The sequence below is a fragment of the Babylonia areolata genome, chromosome 19, assembly GCF_041734735.1.
Source record: "Babylonia areolata isolate BAREFJ2019XMU chromosome 19, ASM4173473v1, whole genome shotgun sequence".
Classification (NCBI taxonomy): domain Eukaryota; kingdom Metazoa; phylum Mollusca; class Gastropoda; order Neogastropoda; family Buccinidae; genus Babylonia; species Babylonia areolata.
The window spans coordinates 27,973,023-27,989,248 of NC_134894.1; the positions used below are offsets into that span (position 1 = coordinate 27,973,023).

At 40.8% G+C, this 16,226-nt stretch overlaps 2 protein-coding genes across 4 annotated transcripts in view; one reads left to right on the top strand and one right to left on the bottom strand.

Moving 5' to 3' along the window:
- LOC143293583 (vacuolar protein sorting-associated protein 41 homolog) overlaps positions 1-3,058 on the bottom strand; it is a 44,808-nt gene extending 41,750 nt beyond the window's left edge. Inside the window, exons 1-3 of the mRNA XM_076604640.1 lie at positions 3,015-3,058; positions 1,908-1,970; positions 339-434 (exon numbers count right to left, since the gene is read on the bottom strand). Coding sequence (XP_076460755.1) covers positions 339-434; positions 1,908-1,970; positions 3,015-3,038 — 183 coding nt within the window. The 5' untranslated portion in view covers positions 3,039-3,058. The remainder of the gene's footprint in view (positions 1-338; positions 435-1,907; positions 1,971-3,014) is intronic.
- Positions 3,059-3,515: 457 nt separating this feature from the next.
- LOC143293584 (uncharacterized) overlaps positions 3,516-16,226 on the top strand; it is a 40,092-nt gene continuing 27,381 nt past the window's right edge. For all 3 annotated transcript variants that reach the window (XM_076604641.1, XM_076604643.1, XM_076604642.1), the window contains exons 1-2: positions 3,516-3,622; positions 14,735-14,918. In XM_076604641.1, the coding sequence (XP_076460756.1) occupies positions 14,820-14,918 (99 nt within the window). In that variant the 5' untranslated portion in view covers positions 3,516-3,622; positions 14,735-14,819. The remainder of the gene's footprint in view (positions 3,623-14,734; positions 14,919-16,226) is intronic.

The window sequence follows — 16,226 nt, forward strand, 5'->3', positions numbered from 1 at the left end:
TGGCGTCCTCACCTTGGCCTAGTCTTATTTGACATAAGGAGCTAAATGAGTTGGGATACTGTGTCATGAACTGTATTTTGTTGGTTTGTCTTAGTGTTTTTTTGGTAGATGTGACAGTTTTGTGTCAACGTGGTTGAGCATTTGCATGGTTTGACAGTCCTGATATGGCCCTGTGAGGTCGGCTGGACAATAAGCAACAAGAACAAGAAGAAACATTTGAAAAGTAATGAACAAGACTTCAATATAGAAATTTACAAGAATTTACATGAACACTCAATCTTTTAAAGATAATAAAGTATTGTTGTATCTTGTAACTTGTGGGTCTGCAAGCCCTTTACCTTTGAGTGGACAGCAATACTGCTGGCAGCATCCTTCTTCAAAATGGTGGTCAGGTCATTGTACAGTCGGTCATATTTGAGCTTAGGCTCCACTTCCTGTTGAAATAAAGAATATGGTGATCTCCTTCTTCTTCTTCTTCTACGTTCACTCGTATGCACACGAGTGGGCTTTTACGTGTATGACCGTTTTTACCCTGCCATGTAGGCAGCCATACTCCGTTTTCGGGGGTGTGCATGCTGGGTATGTTCTTGTTTCCATAACCCACCGAACGCTGACATGGATTACAGGATCTTTAACGTGCGTATTTGATCTTCTGCTTGCATATACACACGAAAGGGGTTCAGGCACTAGCAGGTCTGCACATATGTTGACCTGGGAGATCGTAAAAATCTCCACCCTTTACCCACCAGGCGCCGTCACCGTGATTCGAACCCGAGACCCTCACATTGACAGTCCAACAATTTAACAGCTCGGCTATTGCGCCCGTCGAATATGGTGATCAAACTGTATAACATCTCTGCACACGGTTATCAATATATAGTTTACATGCACTAATTTGGTGGGGTAAAAACGGTCATATACATAAAAGCCCACTTGTGTACATATGAGTGAACGTGGGAGTCGCAGCCCACGAATGATGAAGAAGATATACAAATTTAATTTTGAATATTACCAAGATAAATCTAGTGTACACATAACAACGGAAAAAAAAAAATTATTTATCAGAAGTTTTCAGAAGAAAATCATATGGGCAGTAAATATCAAATCAACACAAGTTCTAACAAAACAAACATGCATAGCAGCGAGAATCCAGGAAATTTAATCCTTTCATTTCAACTGTGTTGGAGCATGGAGAAGGAACAGACAATCATCCAGCAACAAACCCATTTCACAAGTAAAAGAAAACAATTAAAATCAAATGAACAATTTGACGGGCACAACAGCCAAATGGATAAAGCGTTGGACTTCTGATCTGAAGGTCCCGGGTTCAAATCTTAGTAACAGCGCATGGTGGGTAAAGATGGAGATTTTTCCCATCTCCCAGGTCAACATATGTCATTATGTGCAGACTTGTTAGTGCCTGGACCTCCTTCATGTGTATGTACACACACATAAAAATAATCAAATACGCACGTTAAAGATCCTGTAATCCATGTCAGTGTTTGGTGGGTTATGGAAACAAGAACAGACCCAGCATGCACACCCCCCCCCCCCCCCCCTCCCCCTCCCGGAAACTGAGTATTGCTGCCTACAAGGCGGAGTAAATATACAAAATGGGCATTTACATGAATGTCAATAAAGGTTGGCAACGACCACAGGACATTAAAGGAAGAAGAAGAAGAATTTATTTTTGTGACATAACAAGCAATGATGATAAAAACCTCAACGCTATACACATTATTGTAGCACACACACACATACTGACATACACACACATACACACACACACCACACAGTACCACACACACACACATGAACACACACCAACACTCGGAGAAAAATACTTCAAGATTATTGTCATTTCATCTTTAAGTTCAACTATACTTTCTTAATTCTTTAAGTGTTACCTCTTCAGATTCACTTTCATCATCATCCCCTTCCTCTTCTTCAGTTGGATCTCTTCGTTCCATCTGAAATGTGAAATAGTGAAAATAGTAGCTTATTTTTTGTTTGTACCTCACAATTTATAGTTATTATACCATCTACTATCTGACTATGTGGCACTGGAAACAAGATGCAAACACACTAAAAGTTCAACAAGTATTCAAGATAAAGACTGGCATAAAGTCTAGATCTTGTTGCAGGATGTTACTATTGCAGGTCTTATTTAAGTTACTACATATTTTGGTATCACCAGCAAAGATTCTACAAGATGATTCTACACAGTCTGGAACAGTGGAAAGTCATTCATAACAGTATTAAACTTGTAAAGACAGTAAAAAGTACTGGTCCTAGAATGCTTCCCTGCAGTATTCCACTACAAACGTCGGCCTCAGAGAAGTACTCATTACCAACTTTGACATTCTGAGTTCTTCCTGTCAAAAAATATCTCATCCATTTGTGTAAACTACTGACTATATTACCATAAGCTTCTAGTTTCTTTAATAGTCTTTCATGTGGTACACTGTCGAAAGCTTTACAAAAATCTAAGTAAATTATGTCTACAGGATTGCCTTTGTCAAGTAACACAGTAATGTCCTCCATCACCTCCAAAAGCTGCGTGACACAAGACCTTTTATTTCTAAACCCATGTTGGCACTTAGCATTCAGATTATTTGTTGATCATGTGTGAAATAATGGCATCCCTTATAGTTATATGTATGCCATCCGGTGGCATTCTGTTGAGAAATTCCTCAGGTTTCGTCTGAGAAAGCTGAGCGAGCGGTTGGCATCTAACCATGCTTCATATGCTGCTTCATTTGCACTGGCATAACTGGCTGGGCTGATGCATATACTGTGATTGGGACAGCCCTGATTCAAATATTGGACTTGCAAAAGGGAAGACAACAATTGAATTTGAACAAAAAAACGAAGTTTCGTTTCACCATCAAAGCATGTTATCAATTACCGTAAACAGTCCATCATAAAACATTCTGGAAAAGGCATGAGTAATGGTATAAGCTGTACAATATATTTCCATACTACCGCGCTAAAAAGGAAACCGTTCAGCTTACTTCTATCTCACTCTGCGTCGCCATTTTGATCAACAGAACAGTCACATGATTTGTCAGGCTTGGAGCCAGCTTCTTTTATGTATAGTTTCGTATAATATTGTTGCTATTTTTAATTAAAAAAGTAAATTTCTCAGTTTTATATAAGAAGTCAATCATGAACAAGAAAATGATGTAATTCTCCTATTATATTTCACAATACGGCGAGGAAACGAACATTTTGATTCAAATAATGTTCTTTTCCTTTTCAGTTTGCCAAAATGGGGAGCACCAGATGAATAATTATTTTGAGAAAATGTATTTGTTTACATTAAAAATGCAGTTAGTACTGTCGTTGTTCTATGGCTCATTTACTTTTAAAATGTAGAATAATATTATTGTACATGAATGATATACCTTTCTGCTGATATTAGAATATGCATAATGATTTCAATGTGCACCTCGGTAGTGAGAATTGAATGCTCCCTCAATTTAGCAAGAGAATGTCTTGAAATTGGACACTGCGTCCTGTGCCCAAAAATAGAAATCCCAACAGTTTCGAGGCCATTAGATGGTTGGTTTCATTGTTATCTTCTTTGTTGTTTCCTCGCGTGGCCCAGTTACGTTTGCTGGTAAGTAGGAGGGACGGACCTCCTTACTTATGAATAGAAAAGATTATCATAATTTATTAAAAATCCGACTGATCGAAAACCTTGTTCAGGAATTAATCAGTATTTAGACGAATGAAGAGAGCAGACGACTCATTTTCGATTGTACAACGCATTCATTCACAAATTAAATTTGACAGTTCAGTTAGTTTCTGGAGAGATAGATCTAAACGATTGATCCATATATACATGTTATTTATTAACATAATTTATATGCACACTTAATAGAACGATGTCTTCTTTCTGTTGTGATGCGCATGCTGGGTTAGATCCAGATCCTTAGCCGATTAATCCGCAAAAACTGCAAATTTAGGACAATAATTCATCAGAGCTTTATATCCTAAAGTGGTCTTTTCATCAAACTAATTTTTCATCTTGATCAGATCTATTCAATGATTAAGATAAATATGTTTTACATTATTTGTTATGTGAATTGAATTATAAAACTTTTATTGTTTTCAGACCAGTGTTAAGTCCACTGCAATCATTAAACAATACTGATCATGCTGATCGTAAAAAAAATTACTATGAAAGAAAAAAGAAAAGAAAAGAAAAAGAATAAGAAATGGCACACAGTAAGAGCACACATGTACATAACTTAATGAATTCTCTCTCTCTCTCTCTCTCTCTCTCTCTCTGAGTCTCTCTTTCTCTCTCTCTCTGTTTGAAAGAACAATATACTACATATGACTACTACAAAGATTTTTCATTCAATGCCGTTAGTGACCCACTAGAATCACAATAAATTCTGCTTATGACAATTAATATCCCATCAGAGGGAGTGTAGCTTTAAACCTTACTATAGGGGAGTGCATATGAAAGAGGCCCTGTAACTACTACTATAATTAATTCAGCCATTTTTCTCTTTTCAAATTCTTCCCATTGCCTATTTTTAAAGTGGTCTTGAAAGCAGATTGTAGAATTGTCGAGAAGATTGGATAGTTTTAGTTTCATAGTCAAGTGGAGTGGAATTCACCAGTGTGCATCTTTGCAGTCTGTGCTCCATGTCAGCATTGGGTTGGGTGAAAAAAAAAAGAAAAAAAGAGAGAAGAAAAACACACACACAAAAACAACAACAACAACAAAAAACAACAACAACTAAACACACCCAGCATGCACTCATATTAGAAATTAGTAAATGGTCAAAAAAGTGGTTGGGTAAAATGGTCTTAAAGTTCAACAGAACAAGGCGCTCACATTTGAATGAGTGATCACCTTTGTTGTAGCCCATGAATGAAGAAGAATTTTTCATGGTTATGTAATACATGTCTTGCAGTTGTCATGGCTTTTGTATCAAATAGAACAATTGGTATGTGATCTGACAGTGTTGAACATATTTATTCAATTTAGAAATTCTGACATGAAGAAGTCATGTTTTAGCTGTAGCTGTAAAAAAAAAAAAAAAAAAAAAAAAAAAAAAAATTCAGTTGATCTTGATGTGTTGTCTCTTTATTATTTCATTGTTTGAATTTAGTATTGTAATGCTCTTCAGTTACCGCATGTCTTCAATTTATGTATTTCCACTTTAGTTATATAAGGTGTTAACTTTATGTTACCTGTACCATATAATCTTACTCAGGAAATTTAAAAAAAAACCTTCAAAACAAAGCTGCCTGTCTGACTCTAAGAATCCCTTGTACTGATCACATTTCTCCCCACCTCTGTACTCTGCACTGGCTCCCCATTGCTGTGAGAATTATATACAAAGATGTGTGTCTCTGCTATTCTTCTTTCTACTCCACAGGACCTACCTGTATTTCTGACCTTATCAGTGCTTACACTCGGACTCCCACAAGAACTCTCTGCTCCTATGACTGTTAGTGTTACCTTCTGAAACTTCCTTGTGTCAATACAAGAAACTATGGAGAATGTTTTTTTTTTCTTTTTGCTGTTCCTCAGATATGGAAAGTTCCTCATCATATCTGTGCATCCGATTCCATCTCTGCCTTTCACTCTTCATTAAAAACACATATTTTTAAACTGCCTTTCACTCTTCATTAAAAACATATATTTTTAAAACCTATCAGTGTAAGCATTCTCAGTTTCCTCTTCTTCTTCAGCACCACCCCATGCTTGTCAGCTCATTTCGTATGCATGACGAATGAGGAGGGGATTGGGGGGAGGAGTTTGAAGAAAGATCAAGTAGTCATGAATGATTCATGTAATTTTAAACCTTTTCTTTCTTGTAAAGCACCCTGCGCTCTGAGAGAGAAAGGGCTCTTTTCAAACGTACATTATTATTATTATTATTATTGTTATTATTATTATTATACCTTCTCTTCAGTAAAGACATGAGTTTATATTTTTTGTTGGATTGCTGGGTGCTGGCTTTGTTAACACTCATACTGAACACATCCATTATCACCAAGACCCAACAGCAAAGCTGTTACTTGATGGATTCACCAGTTTTTTACTGGTAGTAAAGTTTATGTACTCTTCCCTCTCATGGCCTCAACTTTTCAAGGATGTAAAATAAAATCACTTAATCTGTGTTCCCACTTTCTACTTAATATATTTAACTGAAAATCCCCATTACACACACACACACACACACACACACACACACACACACACACACACACATTCTTAAAATTTATGTGGTTTTCTTTCCAGTTAAAAATTTTGTTAAAAAAAAAAAGCACTTCACATCAGTTTTAAAAGTAGAACAAATTTTCATTACTTTATAATACCCAGTGACGCATTTACACATTGAACATTAATTTTACTATATATGTTGATTGCTCAAAACATATATATGAAATGAGCCCAAAGTTTAGAAGAAAAAAACTTTAGAAAGTTGAATGGACTCATTTTGGTTCAACTTCAAGCACCCTCTTAAAATATACTTGATGATGTTGCTTACTGTTAGTACTATTGTGCTATGCATTCTGCTGCTACTTGAAAAACTTCTAAAACCACTTGCAAGTTTCATTCCTATATTTTTTGTTTTGTTTTTGGTTTTATTATGTAGGAGTATTATGTGCATGCTAGAATTAGTACTAAATCTATTCCATTAATCATCTAATGATTACACAGAGTCAGTATCACTATCAGTGTCAGTTTTTATAATAAAAAGCAGTTATATTCAGTGATCACCCCCACCCTCCCTTATATATATATATATATATATATATATATAAATTATTATAAAACAGTCACTGAGTCTCTCTAATATTGGGTTCCCAAGTGCTGCTCACAGCATCTGTGCTCACTGACATGAACCAAAAACACAAAAAACATGAAATAAATAGAGAAATGCATGTGTGTAGATATGGACATATCTTAAAAGTGATGGAGTCTCCTGTGGGACCGATGGATGAGTAGGCAGGCAGGCTTATCTGTCGGTGTGTGTCCTCATATGGCCGCCCCTCTCTAGGACCTGGAGGTTGGAGACCCTGTCTTGCCACTTTATGTTGAGGATCTTTCATAGGCATCTCTGCTGAAACTGCTCAAGTTGTTGAATGGCGATATGTCATCCATGTTTCACAGCAGTAGAACAAGGTGGTCATCACAACAGCTCTGTGGGTTTTAATTTTGGTGCTGAGCCTGATGCCTTTGTTGTTCCACAGCCTGTTGTTGAGTCTGCCAAAGGCAGAGCTGGCCTTGGCGATGCACTTCTGCATCAAGGGCTCCCCTGCTGCATAGGGTGCTGCCCAGGTAGGAAAACTTGTCGACTGACTTGATCTCTGTGTCATCGATCTTGATTGCAGGTGGGGGGGAGGCACTGGCATTCTGTGAGCTAGCTGGTTGGTACATGGACTCAGTCTTGCTGAGGCTGATGGTGAGTCCAAAGCGCCTGCAGGAGGTTGAGAACCTGTCCATAATGAACTGCATGTCCTCATGGGAGTATGCAGGAAGCGAGCAGTCATCAGCGAAGAAGAACTCTCTCAACAGTGCCTCAAACATCCTGGACCTAGCGTTGAGTCACCGCAAGTTGAAAAGTTTGCAATCTGTGCGAAACTGAATGTTGATGCCCCGGTCACAGTCTTGGAAAGCAAGCGTCAATCAGCATGGCAGAGAAGAGAATGGAGAACAGTGTGGGTGCCAGGACGCAGCCCTGCTTCACTCAATTTACCACAGAGAACGGATCTGACATATCAGTATTTTCCTGTACTCTCACCTGCATGCCATTGTGGAATGACGCAGTCAGCTTGTTTAGGCTCTCTGGGCAGCCAAACTTTAGGAGGATCTTCCACAGACCACAGCTGTTGACTGTGTCGAAGGCTTTAGTTAGGTCTACAAAGACCATGTGGAGCTCCTTGTTCTGCTCACGGCATTTCTCTTGCATCTGGCGTACGGCAAACACCATGTCACATGTTCCCCTGCCTGAGCGGAAGCCGCACTGTGCTTCAGGGATGACTGTGTTGGAGACATGGTCAACCAGTCTGTTCAGTATGATGCGGGCGAAGATCTTGCCGGCGATGAAGAGGAGAGAGATTCCACGGTGGTTATCGCAGGATGTTTTGTCTCCCTTCCATTTGTAAATGTGGTCAATTGAAGCATCCTTGAAATCCTGGAGGACCTCCCCTCTCTCCCAGATAGACTGGAACAGGGCGGTCAGCTTGTCTGTCAGCACCTTCTTCCATACTTCTAGATGTCGGCCTGGATTCCATCCACTCTGGTGCTTTTCCTGACATTGTCAGCTTCAGGGTCTTGGCCTTGGTGGGAGGGGCAGCTAGCGAGTCACTGACTGGTAGCTGTGGGAGGGCTGCAATTACCTCGTCAGATACGGACGAATCCTTGTTGAGGAGGGTGTTTAAGTGCTCTGCCCAGCAGGCAAGGATGCCTTTCTTGTCTGTCAGGTGGGTGGTCTGGTCCAAGGCTCAGACAGGGTTTGATTCTGTGGCTCTGCCCATACACAGCTCGGAGACCATCATGGAAGGTCTTCATGTCGTGGGCATCAGCAGCGGACTGAAGCTCTTCGGACTTTGTCTCCCACCAGGTGTTCTTCATTTCACACTGGCTCTTCTGTACGAGTTGCTTGGTTTGCAAGTACTGGTTCTTCCTCTGGCAGTCTTCATTGGAAATGTGATCCTGATGCGGTATATGCATTGTGTTCAGGAGCTTGGAGATTCCAGAGTCGTTCTTGTCAAACCAGTCTTTGTGGCTCCCCAGTCCTCTGTACAAAGCCGAGTGTGTCAGCTGCTGCTGTGTACACAGCATCTCTAAAGGTGCTCCATACCTCTTCTACATCAGTCGATGCAGAAATTTCTTTGAGAGCTGCTTGGATTTGCTGCTGCAGCAGGTCCTTGGTGATAGGGAGGTGGTGTATGTTCAGCTTCCTAGGGGGTTTCTGCCTGGCTGGTTGGAGCTTGTGTGCAAGTCTGATGCTCATCTTGCTGCGTACCAGGCGATGGTCTGACCAACAGACTGCTCCTCTCATGCAGTGTGTAATGGAAACATCACCTCTGTCCCTCTGCCGGAAAATCACATAGTCCAGGATGTGCCACTGCTTTCAGCAGGGGTGCATCCATGTGTCCTTGTACTTGTCCGATTGTTGGAAGAGGGTGTTGGTGATGGTCAGTCCATGCTGCACGCAGAGCGAGAGCAAAAGCAGTCCGTTGGAGTTGCACTTGCCAGTGCCATGCTGTCCTAGGACTTTTGGCCATGAGGAGAAGTCCACGCTGATGCAGGCATTGAAATCCCCAAGGATGATCAGCCTGTCCTTTCTGTCTACCGCTGAAATGGTGTGGCTGAGCTAGTTGTAGAAAGTTTCTTTGATGTCATCAGGGTTGGTCATCGTTGGGGCATAGCAGCTGATGACTTTGGAGAAGCTATCCTTGGACAGCATCAGACGCAGGGTCATCTGCCTATCGTTTATCCCATGTGGAATGCTGTCAAGCTGTCATGCAAGTTTGGTTTGTATGGCAAAGCCCACGCCTGAGGTTCTTGGGGTGCCATCTGGCTTTCCAGTGCAGTAGAAGGTGTAGCCCCGTCCAACTTCCTCCAGCTGGGTTTCACTGGCAAACCTGGTTTTGCTCATGGCTGCTATGTCCACCTGGTTGCTATCAAGCATTCTAGCAATGAGCGCTGTGCGCCTTTCTGGTCTGTTGTCTCTGTCCAAAAGGGTGCGAACATCCTGGCACCCAGAGTCAGGGCATGACTCCTGGTTCTTTTCTTCTGTTTTCAACCGCTAGTGTCCAAGTAGGTGCTGTTTCCTACTAGGTACTAGGTGAGGCAGACTTTGTTTAGGGATCCTTTTATCTCCCCTTCCCCGTGTGGGGAGAGCAGTGCTGTTCCTAAAAAGTGCTGCTGTGATGCTGTGGGAGGATACAGGCGCCGCATCTGCCCCAGTCTTTGGCAGACGACCATCACTACACAGCTGCCTGCGTGCAGGGTCGTGACTAGGAACTGCCGGCAGCATCCTCTGCCTGTCCCCATTACCATTTCTCCATTGTCGCAGGGCTTGGGAAAGTTGGGTGTTGAAGGGCTAGCTCATCGTTCTGACATTAGCCTGGTTGCCTGACCAGCACAGGTGACTTATTTTTTGTGAAGAGGAGTTATGCAGTCCCTTCCCCACTCTCGCCTACCGACGCTTACAGTCCCACATGTGCAGATACTGCCATGTGTAGAACGGCCTTGGTAGGTGCAGGTTTTTTCTTCGGAGTTCCGTCTCCTAGGAGGACTTCCAGCCAAGGATAAAAGCTCCCCCTGCTCTTTGGTCATCCTCTTCTGCCTTCACAGCCTTGGGAAAGATTTCCTCCTCCGCCTGGTCTGTCGTTGGGAGACTTCACATATGGCAGGTAGTACTGGATTACATGGTACCAGTAGCAAGGGCTATGCTCCTGACCTGACCTCAGGCTTAAAAGTGAAGGGTGGGACAAAAGCTGTCAGTGTCATCACACACTGTGTTCAGTTACGAACAGTCCATTGAAAAGTTGCAGCAGAGAGTTTTTTTATTTGGCATTGTTCAGGAGCTTTCTGTGAATATTACTATATTGTTAAAACATAAAGAAGAGAGTGATAGAATTTATGTGTTTGGAAGTTTTATTTGCTGCAAGTGCTGTATTTTGATTAATAATATGGCCATGTTTGATTGACATGTGCGGTGTTAACCTAGTTTGTGTTTGCACATTTTCTAGTGCTCTCATTGCAGGGTGCTGTTTGTGAAATAAAAGATGAGATATACCTGAGCAGACTAAATAACAATTTTTGTGTGAAATCAAATGTTGATTTTCAGGACATTTTCCTATTTACTTTTTATTTATGGTGTGCAAGTTCATACAGTAATTTCAAACATCATTGGTTTCAAACTTGTGTGCTCTTGTCTTATTCAGCATTTTCCTTACAGTATGTTGCTCTTGTTCTGCTCTCATTGATGTCTGATCTTGTACAATACTCATAGTTCTATGCAAATTGTTTGCATATTTTATGACAGAAATTAACATATTCAACTTTCAAGACCAAAGGACTGTCTCAGTCTTTTGTGTGTTATTCACTGTTAGTGTGTGTGTGTGTGTTTGTGTGTGTTTGTTTGTTTTTTTGTTTTTGTTTTTTTTAATGTCTGCACTTTTTATCTGTTGTTGCTGAGTGTTCATGTTGGTTCTAATTTAAAGAGTTTCTGGAGGTTTCAACTTTAGGGAAGACTCTGGACTTAATCGTTTAACTTTTTATTAACCCATGTGACAACATCTGGTTGTCAGCTGTAACTATGTGAGCAAAAAGGAATTTTGTATGATCATGTAGGACCTCTGTTATATCAGGAATAAGCATCTCAAAGGCTACCATGTGCACTCACTCATTAAAGTGAAAGTCCAGATTCATAATAAAATTGAAGGCTCATATTCGTAATTAATTATAAGATCAGTTGGTGGAAACTATCTGATGAGTTTTTTTCTTTTTTTCGGGCCAGTTTCAATATACGTTCACTTGTTTCATCTTCCAAAGATATTAGTGCCATTAATGTCATGCCAGTCATCTCAGACCCTCCATGCTCAGAAACAAATTGGTTCATTCACATTCTGTCATATCGAAATGGCAGTTGTCTGCAGGGAACTACTGATATAAATTTGACCACCATGAGGCCACCCAGCAGTGGAGACCATGCACTGTTACAGTCACTTTAGTGCTGTTCACTTGTGTCTGTTACAGTGCAATAGAAGCAGAATAACACAGTGTAATTCTGTTATGGATGACAATAATTGTTTGGACATGGAGTCAGACTGAGTGAGGAGGAACATGATTATATCGCCATTCATTCATGACAGAAAGTGACTCACCTTTTCTTGTTCTGTTTTTATTTATGGAAATATATTTGAAAGATTTGGATACATTCATAAATAGTCCAATTTGGTCTGAGTTATATAAAAATCTGATATATGTTCCTCCCACCTCTACACACTTCACCCTCTTTTTAATTGTATGCATTTGTAAAGTGGCTATTCATGTAATTGAATTTATATTTGAAAGGAAGAGGAGTTGGAGTAAAAATTATGTGAAAGTAGCAAACAAAATTCCTCCCACCATCTGCATTTGTTTTTCACATTCACTCTTTCTCTGTCTCTATTTGTGTGTGTGTGTGTGTGTGTGGAGAGAGAGAGAGAGATGTCCAAGTTGCATGTGTGTGTGGCCATCCTAATCTTTCATGAATAAATGACTTGATTGGGTATTTTTCTTTGTTTTTTCCCTCCTTTTTTCCTTTCCTTCTTGAAAATAAGCTGAAGCTCCCCCATTCTTTCTCTCACCCTCCCTCTCTGTGTGGAAGAGAGATATTTGCCTAAGCTGCATGTGTGTCCCTTCCTACATCTTTCATGAATAAAAGAATTGATTAGTTTGATTACATTATGTATTATGTATGTGCGTTTTTGTTCTTTTATTTGAGTTCAGTTCTGTAATTTCTTTCTGAAGTTTCTCCCTCTTTTTTCTGTCTTCACCACCCCCTACCCCCCATCTATTCATTAGTATTTCAGCCAGCTACCTCAAATTGTTGGTCACTACAATTGTTGGCCACCCCCTCCCCTTTCTCTCTGTGTCTCATGGATCTTTCCCATAACTTTCCCCAGCTTGTGGTTTTGTGATGGTTGGTACATATTAATGTGATGGCAGAGAGAGAGAGAGAGAGAGAGAGATATCTTGTGGGTATCACGTTTCTGAATAATAGATAAACGAAACGGAAGCGCTCGCATGCCCCTGGCCGTGTAATATATTCCCCTTTTCCCTTCTTGCCCAGACATGGACCCAGCCTTCCAATGGCTGTTGAAACAGTCCGTCGCCTTGACAACCCTGGTAGACTATCGATTTTTGCTTCCCTATCCGACAGTGATTATTCTGAGCCAGACAGTGTCCTTATGGGACTGGCTGGCTGGCTAGCAGGCAGGCAGGCAGGCAGCACTGATGTTCTCTCTTTCCTTAAATAGAACAGGTAGAAAGAGAAACGTTTGCAAGTCGATCGGTTTTGGTGTCGCGTATGGCGGGCGCTGTGAATCAGGATTTGAAGTGAAGTGGTTCGATGTCTGTATCGCAGTGCAGCTCATTTTTTTCGGGTCAAGTCGTTGTTTCTAAAGGGCAGTCCCCAACAATTAAAAGAGCAATAGGAGGGACGGTGGGAGGGGGGCGGGGGTTGTCTTCGACTTTTTTTTCCACCCAGTTTGCACAACGTCAATACTATGATTTTGTTGCATCACCAGCAGAGAGATTATAAAGATAATCAAACATGGGTTGTTTTTTTGTGTGAACATTTAAATTCATGTTAAGTTGTTAATGGTTTTATTAAGTTGGACACACACACACACACACACACACACACACACACACACACACACACACACACACACACACACACACACTCTCTCTCTCTCTCTCTCTCTCTCTCACTCACTCACTCACTGATAGAGTGATTAATGTGCGGAAACATGACAGCACATGATATACGTCTGCATACTTGCAGGTTTATGAATATGGTTGTTACGTACACGCACGCACGCTCGCTCCCAGACACACACACACACACACACACACACACACACACAAACACACGCGCGCGCGCGCGCGTATTACAGAATCTACCTACCATTATCATATTTCACATCATAGTGTATAACGTGAATTAGAAAAAACAACACCATTTCCCGGTTTTTGTTGTTGTTTTTAACTTGAATAGATTCGTCAGGCTGTCGTAAGAAGAAACGCTGTGTGTTGTGAAAGTACAATCAATATATCAAACTATCTAAATGTAAATTTGTACCCTGTATACGTGACTAAATGCACGTTCAACATTCTTTAACTTTGTGGACGTTCAGCATACAGTCCAAAATGCTTTTGCAGTGGAAGAGAGAGAGCGAGAGCATCCGCTGATTCTGTCCCATTTAGTCCAGCTTATTGATTTTTCCAGACCTTCTGATCATGTTAGTGCAAGAAGCCGAGCCATGCATTGAACTGCCGTGTTTAGGCATGCATTAGACTCACCCCATCCCCACCCCCTTTTCTTTTACTACTGCAAACGCAAGCTACTGTGGAACCGTTGTCCATAAGAATTATAATACATAGAAAGATTGTATGTAACTGTTAGAAGCGGAATATCACGTTCTGCAGCATATAAGATCGGTGTGTGTCTGTATTATGTGAGGGGGAGGGGTGGAGAGGAACAGGAGGGAGGGGGATTGCGGAGAGGAGAGTCGGCTGCTGGTCTTGTGGAACGCGGTAGTTGCAAGCCTCTGTGTGCTACCCAGCGGGGAAAGCGGCAGTGCCGGGCGCTTGCTGGGCTGCTAGGCGACACTATTGGCATGGCCTTCTCGATCCAGGCAGCCAGCCACTCCCCCACCACCACCCACCGACGACTCTTGTCCAACTCACACTGCCTGGCCGTCTCCATCCATTATAATAATGGGGTTTCTATAAAATATTCACTCCGGTCACTGTGAAAAATCAATAAGGGCCCGGAAAACTTTGTTCTGGTGTGATAACGTCGGGGGAATACAACTTCCCCCTCAAAACTGGAACACTGCAAAAGAAAACGAAACAGGGCAGTCCGTGAAAGCTGTCAAAGACCTAGCACTCTCAGTCACCCCCTCCCCTCTCGCACTGATCAATGAGAAGCAATGTTATTAGCAGCCGGGTCTTTTATGTTCTTGTGATCAGGCAAGCCTCAAGTTGATGCCGGGGCTGCATCCAACCTCAAACCTGTAGCTGCCTTCTCACTGCATTGCTGGCGCCTCACACCGCCATGGACACAGACTCCAATGACGGCACCAGCCCTGAGATTCTGAATGGAGAGACCAAGCCGGACCCAGCCAAACTGGCGCAATCGGCCATCATCAAACAGGTAGGTGCCTGCTAGGGTCACCATCTTGGCTTTCTGTGTCCAGCCATAACAGCTTGCTACAGGCAGTTGTGTTCTGTCTCGTGGCAGACAGCCGCAGAGCTCACCCCGCGTTTCCACGCAGGTACATTATAGCATCTTATGCAGGTAATAATGATCTCTCATTAACAAATCTATGTTAATCATATGAAATGAGGTGAATCCAGCTCTGTTTACAGGCAGTGCTGTCTAGGGGGGGGGTGAGGGGTTGGGTGGGTTTTGGAAATGTGTGTGTTCATTGCTTGCGGAGCAGATTTGCTTGGATTGAAGCAGTAGCCATCTGAGCTGTATTTGCTGATGTAAAATGTGGTTGTTTTGCTTGGGAAAAAATGGTCTTGTGAAAAATGGTGTTTCACTTTTGATTTGCAAGTGAGTTTGTTGATAGAATTATATAGTCAGTGGATCAATCAAGGATCATAGTTTATTTTTGGCAGCCTAAAATGTGATGATAAACTGAATGAAAGCAAACAGATTTTGATAATGAACTGATTGAAAACAAAATACATTTAGTCATAAATTATCTTTTTTCTTATATATTTTGTGTATTTGATTTGATGCAAAATATGTATTTTTCACAAAGTTTATTCACCATAATATGATTTTGGCATTTGTTAGTTGGGAGTAAGAACAATGCGTTGTTTGAAATGACAGGCTGAATGATACTTTAAAATTGATTTTGCATTAACAGACAAAACTTATTTGATTAAAAACAGAACAGTACATTGTCATGACAAGAATATTTACAATGACATTTTATTGATATATTGGTATTTGATTGCCCAAATAATAACAAATTCTATCAAAAGCAAATGTCTTTCTTATCTTTCACATTATTTGTTATTTTCCCTGTGTTTATTTGGCAGAACATTCACCACTTGACACAGTCATTGAGAGCAATCAATGTTTGTGTGTGTGTGTGTTAATCAATAAATATTTACATGCAAGGAAAGCAGAACAAGCCTAACTACAGTTATTTTGTTTTCAAATTCTTGCCACTTAGTTTGAGACTAATGACAGGCTGATATGAAGAAATCTAATTTCATTTCCTAAAAATTCAGTTATATTTTTACAGTCTCTGGGGTCTTCCAGTGTTTATAGTTATATCTTTTTGTTTTTGGCACCACATATTATTTTATTGTCTGTAGGTCTTAAGCAGAACAAAACAGTAAACGTCATATTTCAACAAAAGTGCTTAGAATGAAGACAAAAAAAAAAAAAAAAAAAAAAAAAAAAGTGAACAATTCCATTGATAGGATATAAATTGCTAACATT